Source organism: Serinus canaria, chromosome 3 (genome assembly GCF_022539315.1).
Source record: "Serinus canaria isolate serCan28SL12 chromosome 3, serCan2020, whole genome shotgun sequence".
Taxonomy (NCBI): domain Eukaryota; kingdom Metazoa; phylum Chordata; class Aves; order Passeriformes; family Fringillidae; genus Serinus; species Serinus canaria.
The window spans coordinates 66,220,208-66,239,709 of record NC_066316.1 but is presented as its reverse complement, the minus strand read 5'-3'; the positions used below and the strand labels follow the sequence as shown (position 1 = coordinate 66,239,709).

Sequence of the window (19,502 nt, the reverse complement as noted above, 5' to 3'; positions counted from 1 at the left end):
TTATTAAATAATTATGTCTTTAAGATATCATATTAAAAAGATGCACCATAGGAGTTATGTTCAATTTGATGAGCTTTACAGCAGAAATGCCCTTGGACAAAATGAGGAGCTGCAGTGCTACTCATAATATATATGTATAGATTGTCATTTTAGTTATGACTCTGCCTTTGAATAGAAAACTGACACCTCTGCTTCTGAGTGATGAGCAGAGAGGTCTCCCACCATCTCTGTTGAATAATCCAGCTCTGACATTCTCATTTTAATCACTATTATTGTTTTTGTTTCTTTTATTATTAGAATTATAGTTGTATTAGTTCTTCAGAATACAGACTACGTGCCTTTGTAAGAACTTAGAGTGACCTAGCTCTGAACCCATCTTAGAAGCACTTTCAAAGCAGAGAAGCAAGAGGCAAAGGCTATTCCAGAGAGACCCGTGTTCAGCTTGGCCACAATTACCTTTTCTGTGAAACCCTGATCATGAGGTCTGCAGGTGGAGACCTAGAGTCCAGATTCCAAAAGCTGAAGAAATTCAAACCTAAGTATCCAGCTGCTGGGGAAGGTGCTTTTTTGGTCTCTGTGTAAGAGGTAGGCTGAGGGCAGGATTGCTTGGAAATTGCTGGGAACAGGATAGAAAGCCCAGCTCTCATATGTGGAGCAGGTTCTTTGAAATTATCCTCTATGACTGATAGAGGGAAAATTGAAAAAAGCATTATACAGTATTAAACTGAAAAAGTCCACTTCAGGAAAGTAATTCTTATTTACTTATTATTTTTTCCGTTGTTACATTTCTGTCATATACCTATAGAGTGTTTTTGATTCCTCCTAAATATTTTGTCTGTCGTTTATTAGTTTTGCTTATTTCCAGTTCATACATTGTACTCTCAAACATGGAAATTGATTTATTTTATTTTTCCTTCCTATAGTGAATATATTCTTTTCATATTTGCAGCCATAGGATTTTATTCTTATTTCTTGCTTGCTTCTATGTATTCTTTCTTCTAACAAATCTAATGCCTTTTTTCAATTACTTTTATTTTTCTCCATTTTCTCCAAGTATCCTTTTTTTTTTTTTTTAATATATTTTAAAGTGGCCTTATTCTGAGAGACAGAAGCTGTTTTTCCTTCCAAGATACAAGCTACAGGATTATAGCAAAGATTCATTTGGACAATTCAAGTTTGTTAGCTCCACACATAAAATTTCTCACCCATAACTTTTGCAGCCTCCCTTGCCTCCTGCAGTCTGACAAGTTCCCTATGTTGAAAAAATAACATAATCCTTGCCTGAAAGACATGCATTAACTGTACCTGGGTAAAATTCATGTAGGTCAGGAATCACAGCTTGACCACTCCTGCTTCATAATAGCTAAAACGTGTGGGGACATCTTCCTTCACTTGAAACCTTTAGATGACAACTGGAACAAGTTCCTTTTTATGTGGTTAATTTCACCTATGCTTTGATTAGGAGAATAATAAACTGTCAGTCATGCTCATAGTACCTTTGGCTTGACATACAGAGCTGCCTTTTCTGCCCCTCTGGAAATTTGGTAACTCATCCAGCAAGAAACTGAGCAAAAAGGGAAGGTTTCTCTCACATGAGAAGTCTTAGCAAGACTACTGCTTTCCCCAGCACACAAAAGTCACAGAGTCCTTTCTGTACTGCAAATCCACAACAAAATATGTGAACAAACCAACTCTTATCAAAGCAAGAGATTTTAAAAACAGCCTTAAGGTGAGACAGCAAAAGACCCATGCCAGTCTCTGTCTCCCAGGTGTACATGAAAGACTTAGAATCAGACTTGCTCTGCATGTACAGGTACAGAAAGGTTATGTAGCAAGGGAGAGACTTGCCTGATATCCCTAAAAAGAAGATGAGAGAAATCCCCCCAGGAATCACAGCTCTTTACTGAGCAATGGGACAAAAAACGTCAGCAAACAAGTCTGCTTTGCCCTTGATCTCCCACCACTGCAGATTTTGGTTCCTGCAGGAAAATCAAGTTTCTCTGCCAGCTGGAAAGTGCAGCCACACTGCACCCGCAGAGCTTCACTGAGGCTGCTTCTTAGTTCAGGAGCTTCCCTGCTTTCATCTGCTTGGTACAAGTCAGTACCATCTACAATCACCCACACAGACACTGGATTTGCCATTATTCTGGATTTCTGCTTCCTTTCCATAGAGATTATGGGGAACTTAATGGTGTGGGACCTTGAGTGGAAAGTGATGGGATAGATTAGTCAGAGGAGGAAGAGAATGGTTCCACATATGTTCCTACAGGTGCTATATTGGTCCCCCAGGGAAGTTTCTGTCAATACTCAGGCCATGGCAGTTCAAAACCAAATGACTTTTCCCCATCTGGGTGCAAACAGAAAATTCGCTGGGATACACTGGATATACTAGGACACAAATCAGTACAGAAAAAAATATTAACTACACAGTCTTGGCCTGCCTTTCAGGACATGTTATCTTGAACAAAGGCTCTAGCTGCTGTCATAGTCCCTTCTTTTCCACACCTGAAACTTCCTCAGGAAACAATCGCAAAGTTTACTTTAACTACTTCCCAATGACTTGGCTATACAGGTGGCAGATGTGGTCTCTTAAATTAGAGGCAGTGGAGTTTTATTTTTGTGAGGTCTGATTCTGTCCTGGGTTTGACTTTCGTGGGAGAAAATTAGTTCCTTCTAGGTTCTCAGAATGCACTTACAAAAAGCTGCAGCAGAAGAAATGGAATTTATTGAATACCAAGTGCTACTAAACCTTCAGCTTGATTACACACAGAGCTGTACAAGTTAAAAGGACATCAGAGCTTTTGGATTGTAACTATTAATGTAACATAAAGGAAATGAAATGAAATCACTGGTGTTACTCAAATGAAATCTAATGCTGTTTTCATTATGCATTATCAGGTTGATCAATTTCTTGGTGGCTAATAGAGCAATTCCAGCAGCCTTGACCAAACTAGTTAGAGTGCTTAGATTTCCCTGTGCCATGTGAACACCTACAAAGTAATTGCACCCTGTAATTCTCTATTCAGAGATGAAACATTGCAGAGGACTTGGTCTCATCTCTGTGCAGGAAACAGTGGCAGCGTTGGTTTCCCTTGTGCAGGCTTAGAGGGTTTTAAGTTGGCCTCTAACTTGCAGACCTAGAGCATGGTTTCACATGAGAGATTTGCAAGTTCAAGGGTGTCACTCCAAGACATTTGGGGTAAGTGGGGATCATTTGTGCAAGGCCTAAACTTTTTAACAACCGCACAGATTTTGTAACACAGGAGTAGCTGCTAGGTTGTTTCCAAAATAAGTATATTCTGTTTCTTGAATAAGTATAGTGCCTTCTAAGGATTTAGCAACCAATCAATGCCAGAAATATGAGTATATCCTCTTATCTCTCCAAGACTTTGTGGCATCCATCCATTAGGCTTCTGGAGGAGGCTGTACAAGATCAGCTAAGCAAGCCTCTTTGCTAAGAATCATAGCACACAACCTTGATTGCCACTGTTTTGTCTTTAAGTGCCCACCTTACTCTTGAATTTCCTCAGCTCAGGGAAATTTGAATGCTTGTCTCCTGTGCTCAAAGAATACCCTAAATATGGTGCAAGCAGCAACAGCCTTTAGGTGTAACTCAGTCCACTTTTGGGGTTGAATAAGTAAGCTGTTAGGATGAGTCTTATAGGCTTATGCTTAGGAACAGTAAAAACAGAAAATCCAGGAAAAGAAGGTACCTGTCATTTAAATCTACTCTTGTGATTATTTTTACTATTTTTTGCAACATAAAAATGCATTGCCACTACTTTTATTTATCAAGATACTTAATATTTTGTGCAATATTTTGTGAAATTGTTATTAAAATCCACTAAAATGGACTAAAAATAGAAATCTGAATTGTTTAGGTAGCTCCAAGTCTTGAGAAGATGTCTGCAGAGTTATATTCTGTATTTCTTTTAATATCTAGGTGTCAAAAGTCAAATGAACATGACAGCTGTGAAATACTCAACTTCAATTGACAGCATTTTAAAATAAAGCCTCTGTGGCTTTGCAAAGGAAATTTTGCTGGATCTTGAATATAAATGAACTTGTATAACTAGCTCTGCTTGTTCCTCTTTTGTTATCAGTGGACAAAATGGCAGGCCAATGTGACAGGGAAGACTGCTTGCATAAAGGTGGAAGCTTTAGAGCCCAGGAAAGAAATATAGTCAGACTTTTTATCTCATCAGCACTGAGTGGAAGTTTTTTCTCCAGTTAATTCTCGGGGCGCTTCAGAGCAAATTGATTGAAATGAGCCTGAAGGTGTAATAGTGGCTGTCCATTATATGGGATATGCATTGCTAATTACTTCTGATGGAAATGATAATTACTTGTGGCTACCTCTTGGAAGAGTAGAGTTACCATTCACTTAAAAAAAAAAAAAAAGAAAAAAGACACTGTTATTTCCTTCATCTCCTTGGAGCAGACTGGTTGTTTCAATGCATACCAAATGTGGAATTTTTAAGACAAATGATGATTTCACTTCATTAACCTTATAGGTTTGGGCTGCATCTTTCAAGACACGGTGCTGCTACACAGCCATCCAAAGTAAAAAGGATTTTTCTCTGTTCCTATAAAGCTGTATAACTAGTGGAGCTTTACTGAGGAGCTTACAACAACTGGAGCAATTTTCTGAAGATGAAGTTAGTAACAGTGCTGCTTCTAGTTCTTTTGAAATGCCTATAACTTTTTTTTCCATATAGTAGGGAATTGTAAATTAATTCTTATGTCTCCATGGGTTTGAAATGAAAACGAAGCCTTCACAGTTCAATGAAGTGGAAAGTCTTTCATCAGAAGAAAATCAGCCAAGGAATTGGATCGCAAAGACCTCATACATTGCAAAACAGTTATTTGCAATTAAGGCCAGGGGTAAGATGTGCATGATTCTGTCATGTTTCCTTTTGTCTATTTAATCAGCCTGAGGCATAACATCAGATGGCTTGAAGCAGCATTGTTTCCTTGTCATATGCTATGTTTTTCTGTATATTATGTGTACTGTATATGTACTGTATCAAAGGACTACAATCTGTTCAAAATATAGATGTTTCCTATCCTTATCAATAATCAGGACACTTTCACAAAAGCATTAGCATTCTAAAGTAGTGAGCACTGCTGCTGAGGGGAAATTATTTTGGAGGTTGTTAGGGACTCATGTAGGAATCACAAGGATGTCAGCAGAGCTAAATTCCTTGTACCACAGCCCTTCTCTGTGGTCACAGTGGTAAAGGCAATGACAGCCTGTGCTCATGTTTCTCTTTCTGTCTCACAAGATATACATTTCAGGTAGAGCTGTAGATCACTGTTCACCATGAGAAAAAACTTTGAAATGAATAAGAGGTTGAATGGAGTCAAAGCTGAACTGAAAGTAAGCTCGACATAAACCAAAAAGAGTCCAGTATTTTGGTCACCATCAGCTCCTAAAGTCATGGCACGCTGCTGCCAGTTTTACTAAAAATCTCAGAACAGCAGGTAATCTAATTTACCATATGCTAAGCACGGTGCAGCAGATGGACCGTGGCATTCTAGTCTTTTCTGTGCTTTCCTTGCACTTGTCAATTCAAGCCCAGGGAAAAAAGGCTGGTATCCAGATTGATAACACATGGATGTTCTCTAAGGGCTTGACTCTTTCATCAGTGCATTATTGCAGAAAGGACTGAAAATCCTTTCTCTATAAATATAAATGAAGTTAGGGATAGTTGGTGGTTCTGAAGATGGTTTATTATGTCTGTCTCAAAGTTGTCAGAAGTAAGTCAGTCTTTAAAGAACAGATTAGCCAGAGCTGATCAGCTGGTAGAAGAGTGCTGTGGAATATCACATGTAAAGTATCACCTCAAAGAAACTCATAAACAAAGGAAATATCAACTTATAGGCACTGATGATGGTTAGTCTGGGCACATGCCTGCTTCACTAGCATGCATGAGCCTTCAGTAACAAAATTAAGTCTTTATAACGCAATCTGAGATTCACTGGATCTATATTATTGAGTTTTAAATTGTTTTTTTCTTTGTGAAGTAAATTTTTTGTGACAGACTCTAAATTAAATACAAAAATAATAGCAATGTAGCTAAGTAGACAGTTGGTGTCCTCAGAATTGAGGAGTACAACAAGAAAAAATGTCTGAGATTACTAGTAAAATCACTTTTAAAAATTTGCCTGAAGTCCTTGTTTCTGTAAACAAGCTCTTTCAAAAGTGAAATTTATCATTATTTATTCTGCATCTAGTCTTTTACAAATCTGAGGACCAAGCCTTCTCAGGGACCTTCAATAACTACAAAGACATGTGGCAAGTATTTTTTCAAGAAAATAAATAGACAATCCATAGCATTTTCAAGGTGAGTTAGGAAGGAATTATCTGCATTATCTTTATGCTTACTATCAGATTTTTAGGGTACTATCTAGAAATTTCTCTTATTCACTGAGTACATCTATTCTAGCAAAATGATAACATAAGAGAGCTTAGAGGCTGGCTTGGGAACACCTCTTCAGTGTGTTCAAGGTGTTTTTGGCTAAGTACAAAGAAGAGCAAGGCACTCAGTGCTGTTACCTCTGAAGTCTATCCTCTCCCACTGGAGACATCCAACGACTGCCAACCACTCAAGCATGGAAATGTCTTTGTATTTTCTTTGTTTCAATGTCCTGCACAAAGCATTAATTACTGCGGCCACTACTAGTGACAGATCCTGATTTGAAAAGATGTTTGCTCTAATCCAGAAGAGATTTAGTGACATTACTCATCTTTTTAGACAGATTAGCCTTCTCCCTGCCTAGTGAACTGAAGTAGCTCCACATGGAAGGGGCAGGTAATCATGAGAGTCTGTGCAAAGGAGTAAGGAGGAGCACATTGTATGAGGACAGAGACTGGCACCTTGGCAGGCATGAGCTGGGTTAACTTAAACTGCTATGGGATTGTAGACCCCTTCTACACACCTAGTCTCTAAGGAAAGATACTACTGCCTGTAACATTCAACTCCTGACTTCCCCTTCATGAAAAGGGTCTTTTGTGAACTCCCTGGTCTTTCAGTCTGTACTGAAACTAGAAGCTGTGATCTGTAGCACTGCCATTAATGAAAGATCTCTCCTATCACAGGGTTCCAGTAAGCTGAGCAAGCTTCCAGTATGAGTTACATCAGCTATCCAGGGAGTAAATATGTGCTCTGTAGTGCTTCCATACCCTGGGTTTGAGCAGTGGCCGGACTGGCTTGTGACCAGTACAACACTGAACCAATGGGCAGTGCTCAATAAGAACTAAATGGTGTAGAGAGATTTTTCACAGCGTCACAGCATAGTTGAGGTTGGAAGGGAAATGGAACCTCCACTGCTCAAGCAGAGATATCCAAAACCAGTTGCCCAGGACAGTGTGCAAATAGCTTTTGAATATCTCCAATGATGGAAAATCTATGACTTTTCTGGGCAACTCATGCCAGCGCTTTACCTGTACAGAATAAAAGTGTTTCCAGATGTTCAGATGGTGGTCCTGTGTTTTTAGCTGGGGCCATTACCTTTTAAAAATCTTGGATTATTATAATGAAACATATTGCTAAAAATGGTGTGTCTTTTTTATTCTTGGAGGTTGTGGCAAAAAAAAAAGGAAAAAAAAAATCCATTTACATAGGGTATGTGCATTTCCCTCATATCTATTCCACTTTCCTGAAGAAAATGCTGTATAGTTGGTTAATGGTCAATGAATCTCTGATCTTCAATTATCAGCCCTTTATTTATCTCTGTACTAATTTCTGAAAATACAATTTCAAATAATTCTCTAATAATCCATTATATTGCAAATTGTTGTCTTATGTATTTTAAATAGCAACTGGGACAATCTGATAAAAATACACAGAAATACTAGCTGTTTTAATCCAAACATTTACCAGAGCAGTGAGCCTGGAATTTTAGAGTACAGAAAATAGAAAAAATGCAATGTCTTAGAGAACTTAAATGCCACAAGTTAACAGCTGCAACTTCATGTAGCTGTGCCTCACTCTGAAATCATAATCTCAAGCTAAGAATGCTCTTCCCAGTCTGAACACTCATGATCAATTTGAATAGAAATGATTCACTCAGAATTTGGTAAGCAAAGCAAAGAGGTTGAAGTGAATTATTCAGAAATTGCTCCTGAAGAGGAAAGTACAATAAGGTCAGGACTTCACAAACTGGTTATGAGCCCAGAGGCAAAATCCCCATTAACCTAGGAGAATGCTTTGGGTGATGTGTTGTATCTATATATTATGAAACAGTTTTGAAATTTTCTCTTCACTGGGTTCTGTCAAATAGATTTGACAACATTACATTTTATCAGTCTCCTGCTCTTTTAGTCTTCTTAATATACATTATAAGCCTTTGAACCCTCTTTCCTCCCCTGCCATTCCTGACTATTCTTCTGTGCATTTTTGAACCAGATTTGTCTATGATATAGCCTAAATTTATCCACGTCTCTCCAAAATTGCAAATGACAAGCTGGAGTTAAGCCAGTTGACTTTAACAGGAATGTGCGTTGTCGTGCCTGGTAGATCAGAGTCTCTGTGGCTCTTCTGATCAATGCAGAGAGATATTAATTTCAAATGCATATTCTGTGCTTGGAGGTAACTTTGACCTAACTAATTTGTCCCTTTCATTGAAAATACCTCTCAGCTTTCAGTCAGTTTGTAGCCAGGACCATTTAAGTATCACCCAAGGTATCACCCAAAGCCTCCTGGAATCTGCCCACCTGAAGACCATGAAAATGTTAAATTGGATAAAAACTCCCTGTTCAATACTATTAGATAAGTTAAATATCTGTCTTTCTAGTCTGGAAGCAGGCAAGATAAATGGCTCTTATACAGAGAAACAGTGAGTTGTATTGTAGCTACTGCAGAGAATTTCACATATGCTCTGCCGTGTTGTGCTGGCACGGCTCCGATGCAGCATGAAGAAAGGGCACATTGCTCACAGTGTTAGCACATATGATTAAAGATACAGCAAGACGAGAATCAGTCTCTCAGAAGAGTTTTAAAAACCACTTATTTAGAAAAACCAATGCTTCCAAATGGCTGAACAAAATAAACAGCCCATGGGGAACACTTGATCTTCTTATAATCTGAACTACCGGCCACTCTGCTGCCATAGCCCAGAATATTCAGATGTTCTGGACACCTTCCAAATTTTTTGTCTCCATCAATCTCTAGATGGTGGTTTTAAAGTGGTTGGGTTTTTTTTTCTTCACATCTTTCTTTTTCCATCCCCCCTTCTTGTTTTAAAATACTTTTAAAATTGCTTTCATTTTTTTTTTTTTCTTATGAATCTCTAAGAGCCATAAAACATATAATGCTTGAAAATATTAATTTCCTGGACTAATTTCTTGCCACTTATTGAATGGAAACATGAATGCATGTTTATCCCATTAATAACAATACTGTGGTTGTTTTCTTCAGAGCAGATGCATGCGTTACCAGATGAAAGCGAAAGTGTCACAACTGTTTTCTATGACTTCTGAAGCATCACCACCTTTTGGTAATGAAATCACCAAAACCTTTCTTGAGATTTTGTTCATCTGTTTGGTTTTTTTTGTTTTAATGAGGACTCGGCTTTTTTGATATACCTGGTTACAGTAGGCTTTTGCAGTCATGCTTTAACCTCACGAGCAACTGCATTAATTTTTGCAAAGTGCCACAACAAACAGTAACAATGTTCTTTGATATGTGCATTACACCAGATTCCTAGAAGGATGAGCTTTTTAATAAACCCTGCCTCACCACATGTATCACTTTTCTCAACTGTCTATAAACCAAGCTTACCTGAGCAAATCTCTCTCACACATACTTACGACCTGCCTAAGCTAAGGGACCACACTGACATACATCAAGCAAAAGTGAAAAGCCATTGCACATATAGGTAATTTTAATCCATTCCATTTTTAAATACCACAATAAATTTAATCTTCACAATAAATTAAATAGCCATATTCAGTTTACAAAATAGAATTACTTAGTGTGAAACCAGTATTTACAAACATTGTACACTATGTACACCATGTTTAGCTTTGTCGACACACAAGTATAGAAGAAAAAATTATTTGACCTTTTCTTGACACATGATTGACATGCTACAAGTGACACTATGGTCCGTACAATAAAACAATAGTGCAAACTCACCACAGGAACTCTAAAACAATGTAGTTTGTATGAGATAAGATATTCATTTAAAATAATAAGAAAATAGTATTATTCACTCTCATTGTAAAAATTCAGCACGGTGTTTAAAGTGTCAGTATTCCTTTAGCAATACACATACCAAATATAGCCTCAGGATTATGCTTTCTCACAGCTTTACAGACTTTTGACAAGAATTTTTATGGCATAAACTAATGTTCTGCTTAGATCAATAAGTATGTCACAAAAACACTTCACTAAGCGAGAGGAACACTGACCCTTTTAACAATGTCTGACTTTGTTTCCCTAAATACTTCCTTTCCCTTTATTATTATATCTTAAAAGATGCAACTATATTGACAGTAAATTTATGTTAGTTACTACTCTGTAGAAAAAATCGATCCCACCGTATATTTGGTCACACACTGCATTATGTACACGTATGCATGAAAAAAGTTACTTTGCTAGTCGTATCTATGAAAAGTGCATATTTCAGCAGAGACATCCTATTGCATGCCTCAGGCTGCAACAGAAAGTGTTGTATGAAGTTTAGTTTAGGGCCAGTTAAATGTCCTCCCCGTGATCTGGTAAAATTTTTGATTAAAAGGATGGAAGAACTTGCGCAATTTGGTAATGACAGAGGTGTCCACCTCCGGATGGATGCGTCCCTTGCTACCCGCCAGGCACTTGTTAAAGACAATGTTAAATCGCAAGCAGTAAAACCCTCTGGTGGCATTGAAGTATAAATTGTACTGACTTATCCTTGGAGGAAGATTTAGGAACTTCTCAACCAGCTGGAGTTCTGGCAGTGGCTCTGTGATGAGCCGGTCTCCGTCCACAATATGAAACTGCTCAATTGGGAAGTATTTTAACCACCTCTCCAGATGTTTTGTGTAGATGCTGGTTCTCACTGCCTTGTACTTAGTGTTCACTTCGCAGGTATTAGGATCAATTGCCAGCTTCTCAAATTTGTAGTAAGTTTTGTTCTTTCTTTCCTTGCCTTCCAGCACCTGAGTGTAATCAGAAATAGCTCTTGTGGTAGGTTCCCTGACAATGATCAATAATTTGATAGATGAGTTCATTTTGTAAATCCTTTCAGGTACTTCCTCGGTGATAAAATACGCGGGGCTTTTCTCAATTGTTATTTGATGAGGGTAAGAAAAAGGCATTTTTTTCCGGTACCACTCAATTCCCTTGGCATAGTTTTCATCATTGTCAAAGAAGTGAATCTCTTGAGAAGCTTTGACCACTGCAGGGTGAAGGTTCAGCATCTCCAGTAGTGCTCGGGTGCCTCCTTTGCGCACCCCAATGATAATGGCCTTGGGAAGCTGCTGAACCAGATTGTGCAGTCGAATTTGTTCCTTGGTGGCATTGCCCTTTCGAAATTCGTGGAGCAGACCTCGCTTGAACTGCAGGGCTCGCAAGGGGATTTCGTCCTGGCCGCGGGGTCCAAAACGACCATCAATGGGGCAGAGGGGCTGCAGTCTGCAAGGAAAATAAGAGGTTCTTGTAAAAAGAGGATATCTCTCAAGACAAGTTTTATGTGCAAGGGAATCATACTCTTGGGAACATATTCAAATGTAATGTCATGTGCCCATCTTCAACTCTTATTTAATTCTGCCAGTGGTCAAATAATTTCCATATTTTTTATTATTTAATCTGGTTTTTTTTTTTTTTGCTCTGATTTAACTGGGAAATTCCTAACTTGACCCAGCTACCCTTTGCCAGCATAGGAACTATGATTACAGTTCCTGGGTCTTCTTGAACCTTGCCTCAACTTCCACATTCCTCATTATTTTGTGATGGTTTTGGCAGTTTTTAAAGAACTCTAAAATTAATTATATTTGGACATTTTGATCTGAAAAATCCTGATGATTTAAGTAATCTCTTCCCTACACTTTTCTTATTCTAGCCTGAACTCTTTCCATTGAGTTGATCTAGAGATGGCTTTTTTAGTGAAGAGGAGAAAAGGGATGAAAACCAGATTTCTAAGCATCACCTTTCAATATTTCTCGTCCTCTTTACAATATGCCCAGTATTTCTCTGCCAGTCAAAACCAGAAAATTCAAGGTTCTGATTCAGATAAGATTAGCAAGGTACAAAAAAACAGCTTAAAGAGTTTTTGAAAATGCATTTATTGCATTGTTACATCAATGATTTTCTTATGATTTACATCATCAGTCTTGTATCCTCCCACTGAGGGGACTCCTCCCACTTATTTTTTATTGTTTCTTCTTTTGCAACCGCATTTTTGTACTATTATTTTATATTCAGCTGCAATTATTTCCCCTCTTTTCTACTTTCTAATTCTTTGTTCTTGTATCTGATACCACTGGATCCAAGAAGTGGTTCAGTAAGAAAAATGTTAAAACTTTACTTCGACAGAACCTTGAATAAACTCTCGTGTCCACTCTCAAATCAGCACTTTGGACATTATACAGGCCAATGTTTCACTGAAGATTAACTTGGTGTGTACAGAGAGCTTCCAAGGTCCTACAAAAATATTTTTACTAATTTTTTGGAGCCATGCTCTCCAAATTTAAGGATGTATAAGAACAAAGGTTGCCTAGGCAATTTTAGTGTAAGCTTGCTGTGCACATATATTATGATACAGTTCTTAAATTACACAGCCACATGCTATTATTTTTCACAGGACCCCTGCCTTAGCCAGTATACCAGATGGGCAATGCTCATTAATAGCTGTTTAGGTATTCAGAATTTATTCTAGTTTCTCAGCATGTGGTCCCTCACTCATTTACTATATATTATTCAAATCCTGCTTTCAGGACATAATTATTTATTTCTTTGTGGGTTTTCCATCCATCACTGCTTGTTGGGGTCTCTAATTTGACACTGATTCTAGGACAATGGATGGTTGGGACAAAGTAAGTTTGATCCTCCTGGCTGACCTGTTAGATGCTTCCTTGATTATCCAGATGCTGAGAGATATAGCCTGTCCAGACAGAGGCAGAGAAACAATCCATATGGCATTGCTGGGTTCACATGAGCTCTAGCTAAGTTCCTGCAGACTAATTAGAAATTGTGATGAAAAACTGAGTTCCTGTTATTTCTTTTCTCAAGTGTCTATCTTCTTCTACCCCTTTGCTCTCTGCCATCTACTGAAAATGCCTGACTTGGTGGCAAAGACTGAATCATTGAAATGCTAATGCAAACCATCCCATATTGGGGAAAAAAAGATGGAAGAAATGTCTCAGCAATGCTACAACTTGGTCAGACTGTGGTGTGGCTGGTGAGAGCCTTAATGCATCAGCAAGGTGGCAGTTAAAAACACTAGAAACAGAAGCTGCAATTGCTATCTCTGTTCTCTTCCCTCTCCTTCTGCGTATTTGTAATTTGTTTTCAAGCAAAGAGGATTCCACAACAGCAGTTCCAGACCCATCTCAACTAATTTTATCTCTTGCTCAAAAAGACAGCTAGCACTGCCTTCAGTGTAACACAACAGCTTGTCAAACAGGGTGGTTTCCTTTGAAAATAAATAAATACTCAAGATATCCTCTAGCCTAAGGGAAAAGATTGGATGTTGTTAGAAGTCCTTTCTCAGCCTTTAAATTTCAGGGTTTTTTACTCTTTCCCCTTGATTCTACTCTCTCTAAACAATGAAAGAGTAACTTTTAAAAGATCTTGGCAGTGGCAAGTAAAGGGCAGATCCTCATTGTTTAATCCAAGATGTAACTATTTACTCCTACATTGCAACATGCTAATATTCTTGATTGTCTGAGTAATTTTCCCATTAAATAACAGTTCTTTGCTAAGAAAGAGTATATGGCACTTATTATATCACTGAGTTGCTCTCCCAAAAGAGGTGATTTCTCAAGCTGCTACAGTAAAACTCCACAATTACTCTTCTTGAGAGAACCCACCATAAACCAATTAATCTCCAGGAACTGTATTTCTGAAAAGTTTCAAAACAGTTGAAGTAGGTCTGGGCAATCTTAATGAGCTGTCTCACCTGACCCAGAATACTTGCTAATTTTCTTCCAATAGAGGTGTCACAGCAGCAAAAGATTATAAGCCTGGTTCCAGCAGGAGTATTTTGTAGCATGGAAATCAGATGTGGAGGCTCCTGGTACTGCCAATCAGTTCTAATCCAGATATGCTCAAAATTGCCACAGAATCTATTTGAGCTTCCACATGTGAAGCAGATCTATGCTCTCAGGAGCTGAAGGAAGGTGTCCTCCCCTGGAGGGAAGTGCTCATCTTATCAGATTATATGACTCAATGAATCACATAAAGTAGTGGTAATTTCCCTTTGGGCCTAAGGAAACTCAAGACACTGCCACTGGAGAGCCTAATCTGAGGCTATTAAACATGAGCCACCCCCAGCTCGCTTGTTCAAATTAGATCAACATAAATTAAGCATAAATGAATCTGGATTTCTTCCTGAACAATTAGTTATTCCAAAGTCTGTTGAAGCCACTTAGCATCCTTTTACTGAGAGATTCAACAACGATGAGGCAGAAGAATATTTCTAGTTAATTCATCTGTGTCTTGTCCTTTCTAGTACATCTTTCTCTCTCTATTTCATAACAAGTCCATGCACAGGACTGCTTTTTAGCAGTGTGGTATGCTTCACACTGGGTAAAGCAAGAGAACAAAACTGAATTTTACTGCCATTGGCAAGACTATGTATGAAACCAGGGGAATTCATTGCCGCAGGAGGTCAGCGAGTCAAATACTGTGGCAAGATAATTTTATAGCCATCAGTAAATTCTGTAGATGTGCAAGCATAGATAATAGGAGAAGGTTAATTAGACTTCATGCCTCTGAGAATAAAATATACTTTTGCAGGGACCAGTACAGATTTCTGCCTCCATTTACAGAATCACATTAGTGTCAGTGAAGTTTCTACTTCTGAAGATGGTTTGACCATCAACGGAAAGAAGATATAAATTCCAGGGCTTAATTTGCAATGCACTTGGTCCAAGCTGACTACATGGTCTCCTTCTTGTGGAGTGGATTTGAGAAGTGGAAGAAGGCACCCAGTGACTGCCAATGGAGCCCACTAGCAGTGGGCAGTAGGTAGGTGTTTACACTTTCCAAGCACCACATATTCACACAGCATTGTGGGACAATTTTGAAACCATCTAATATGTTACATCATTTGAAAGAAGGAGAAGAATATAGCATTGGCACTTACAAACTGTCTACCTGCTTCTGGAAATTGTGTAGGTTTTTATTCATTCATGTTTTCTAAACAGCCTTCTTTTTTTTTCTTTTCTTTGTTGTTTTTGTTGTTGTTGGTATTTTTCTTTTTTAAAATCTGTTGTGACTTTGTGTAGCACCTACCACAGCAATCCCAGGCCATTTCAAAGCTGACAGGAACAGCAGTGTCAGTGCAGGTAGCACTAATGTTACGCTGTCAAAAACCAGTCAAAACTCAGCCTGGTCAGAAGTGCCAAACAGTCTTTGATTTTCTCTGCTGTGCTTTCTACTACTCTCCAGGAAATCATTTGCAGAGAAAACTCACTTATTTAGCACATTCAGCTACAGAAAATACCAGCTAATTAACATAGTTAAAATTCTCAAACCCTGAAGCAATCTTTCAAATGAAATAGTATTCAAAATCTGACGAGCTGCTCTGAAGGCTCATACTTAATTTTAACTACCACTGTAGCACATTAATTGCTTTCTCACAAATTTAGAAAAGGAGATGTATAAATACATCATAACTGTTTTTCTGAAACTAGAGGTCAACACACAGATGTACACAGGCAAAATGAGCTACTGTAATGACATTTTTACTGGATGCTGGTTTATTTCTTTTCTTAAAACAAGTGTCAGTGTGTTCAGAATACAAATGGACAAACAGAAAAACTTTGACAGGGATGACTGTGACTATTTTCCTACTCTCTACTCCAAAGGGTAGGAATAAATAATGAAAACCACATTAAAATATCCAGTCTTTCTGTCCTCCTGTACAAATAGACTCTAAGAAAAAATAAAAAAGCAAACAAAAAAAAAAAAACCAGAACATGAAAGAAATCAGACCCTTGAAGCAAAAACTCAGACAATCTTAGCCCATTCTACACAAGAGAGCAGCTACTTAATGACTTACCTATCCAAACTCCCAACTCTGGCAACTAGATATAGGAGACTTCCAATAGCAAGGCTGCCTAGCACAAAGAGCTTCTGTCTCAGCAACGCCTGCTGTTTGAATAGCATGGCCCTCCATCAATCTTCAGGACTTCTTCAGTCTGCAGAGACAAGAACACATAAAACACTCCTCAGAAAGCATAGTATGTGCAGCTAGCGTTTAATCAGGTGTTGCAGCTGATTAAGCCACACTTGCAAAATCTTTGCAAAACTGCAAAATAAGTAGTTGAACTTCTTTTTATTTTTCTTTTTTTTTTTTTTTTTCCTACTGTTTTTCAGTCCCACATGGAAATGTATCTGGGGTAGGATGGTAATCCTGGAAGTGATAGTTCAGCTGCATCCACCATTACTAGGGCCATTGGATAGCCACAATGTAGGTCTTTACTGTAGAAGCTCATACTGTAATAAGACATCTTGTTAGGTAAATATGTTTAGATTTTAAGCCTTTTGGAATCAGACAGAGTTAGAGTTCAACAGAGATTTAAATGCCCTGATGGCAAGTAAAGCCACAGTAACCAGGAGTTAGGTTTGCAGGTCCAGTGTACAGTTTATGGAGGCACGTTTACTCTGTATCTATGATCATTAGAGTGTATGCTGGAGAGAAATCCAAAAAAGGTATCCTGATCCATGCCAGCAAGACAGCTATGACAGAACTGAGCAGCAGGTAGCTGGAGTGGGCAATTTTTTTTTTTTTTCAGCATCAGTGTATTCTGTCAGCTGTGTCTGTGCTGGGCATCAGACTGGTCTGTTCTGTGGAAAGCCATTCAAGCTCCTCACCTGCATGACACCAGCTTGACTGTCACCTCAAGACCTGCTGGGACACAAACTGTCACCTTTGAAACCAGCATGCCTACATCCCCAGTTTCTAGCAATACCAAAGCATATATTTAAATTTCTTTTTCTGATGTGTTTCAGAGACCATCTAAATCCCATAGTTGAGCATTGCTTCAAATACTATAGCTATCAAGGCAGTCAAGAGTAAAAAGACATGACCTTATGCCAGGAGGGTTTAACCAGGAGGTTCCCAGGCAAGGTAAGAAGAAGTGCTGAGTCAAACTGTCTTTAGTTTGACTCTTCCTCAAACATTACATTTATGTTCTGAGCTGGATTACATGTGTGATCTGTGAAAATCTCTTTAGGAGACTCAGACCTGGATTTCTAATATGTTCTTACATGAACTGAGAAGAAAGATCAGCTCCTCCTTTCAGAGCACAGTCAAAGATGACATGGTTCTTCATTCTGCACCAATTCTGAGTTTTCTTGTAGATTTGCAGGAGAATTAAGTTTCAATCCTCTCACTGATTCAAAAGGGGTAAAGCCATACCATCTACCTACCTACCTAAAAGAATGCTTTCATCACCAAATGGTACAAAAATAATAAATATAAATTGTAATCACCTGAAATACTGATCCAAAGTCTCATTCCCTTTATCGGGGAATATTTACTATAATATGTAGTAGTTTGAACAAAAACTTTTTGTTCAAATTTTGGCTGGACTTATTATGAATAATTTTTGATGTCAAGTTTCTTAAGTTTTACTCCAGCAAAGTTTCTTTTGCAGCACATTTTCTTCTTTTCCAGCCTTAGGATTTATATAAAGCAAGGCTGGGATACATTACTATAAGCATGAAACTATATACAGAGGCAGAATTTTTGGTGAGATTGCAAGGTTTGATTGGCCACTGCTAAACACAGCCTGAAAACATTTATTTCCATTTCTGGAAACATCTTTTTCCATTTCTGCTCATGATGTTAAATTTTTGGCCCAGAAAGCACTCTTAAAAATCGAGGATACAGTCAGGGAGATAATACAAGCTGGAAACCCTTCCCAGCAGGCAGCACTCATGTAGCCTGCCTGCCCCAGGGCTGGCTGGGTTTAAAGGCGCAGATGCAGGTCATTCCAAACTGGTTTTCTTCAAGCGTGGTTGAAGAGCCATTCTGAAGCACATTTATTTTACTGCTACAGGGAGAGTCTTCTAATTTCAAGCCACCATCTCTTGATGAAAGAGCCATGCAATGTTGAAGTTCAGAGTCTGGTTGGTCTCTAAAGCACTTCTGGAGCAATAATAATAACTCCTTTTACAGCCAGGTCACAGCTAAGGATAACCTATCATACAGGAATACTAATCATACAGAATAAATTGCTTTTAAATAGATAAAAGCAACTCTATAATAATAATTCTTAGATAAGATCTTTATTGCAATAAGAATAATATAAGACACAGAGTAAAAGGAGTTTGCAATGTAAATAGAGAGACAGAAGAAGTAGTACCATCCTTTAAGAAATAAATGAGGAGCAGAGGTGCAGAGACATTAAGTGATTTGCTCAAGGTCACAGAGAAAACCTGTAGCACCAGTGAGATTCAGTCTGAATAATTCCTTTCTAGTGCTTTAACTACATGGTAAACTTTTGCCTTTTTGTAATATATTTTTTTTCCCATAAAAATCATGCATAAATGAGGAATCCTATACATTGAGCAAGGCAGAAAAAATGTTGCCAAAGTTGAACTATTAAGAAAAATGCACAGATGCTGCACCTCAGTGTCAATATGTTATTGCTAATTACTCTTTTAACTGTTTAACTTAAAAAGATGAAATGGAAAGACATGAAGAAGGGGATGAATTTTCATAGGTACCAGGTTTTAAATATTTCGGTGCTGCTTCCTCTAAATGAAGGTTTCATTTCAGTGCTACATCAATGAACTTTGTCTCAGAAAACATACATATATTCGGCCCTCTATACATTAAACTAAAGTGGTTTCCATGTGTTCTGCTTTATACAGGCTCTTGGACCCCACTTGGGTCCTGCCTGAAAGCCTTAGTGAGGCTGTGGAGGTCATCAGGCCACAGCAAAATCAAATTAATGACAAGCTGCTTCCTGAAATATATTCCACAAGGCCTTATGACCTCAATATTAATGTTTGAAATTAGAGTCAATATAAAAAAACAACCAACCAACCAAACCACAAAACAAACTCAAACAAAGCAAATCAAGCAAATCAACCAACCAAAAAAAGCCCAAACCAGCTGCAGTTTTATATTTGCATGTACCTAAGTACAGCAAAATTTTCCACAGAATGACAAGTATTAAGCACACAATAGAAATGTAAAGATTACATTATTTATTTGTTTGTTTCTTTTTTGTTTTCATTTGTAGCATCTAATTTAAAGGCCATGCAAAGATTTTTGTTTCAGAGAGATGGTCTCAATAAAACTTTCCCTAGATGTTAATTTTTTTCTTAAAAAAG

General features: G+C 38.1%; 1 protein-coding gene across 2 annotated transcripts in view; it reads right to left on the bottom strand.

Moving 5' to 3' along the window:
- Positions 1–9,899: 9,899 nt before the first annotated feature.
- Positions 9,900–19,502, bottom strand: part of HS3ST5 (heparan sulfate-glucosamine 3-sulfotransferase 5) — a 191,988-nt gene continuing 182,385 nt past the window's right edge. For both annotated transcript variants that reach the window (XM_050971973.1, XM_050971972.1), the window contains 2 exons: positions 16,216–16,354; positions 9,900–11,624 (listed from right to left, as the gene is read on the bottom strand). In XM_050971973.1, the coding sequence (XP_050827930.1) occupies positions 10,694–11,624; positions 16,216–16,322 (1,038 nt within the window). In that variant the 5' untranslated portion in view covers positions 16,323–16,354 and the 3' untranslated portion in view covers positions 9,900–10,693. The remainder of the gene's footprint in view (positions 11,625–16,215; positions 16,355–19,502) is intronic.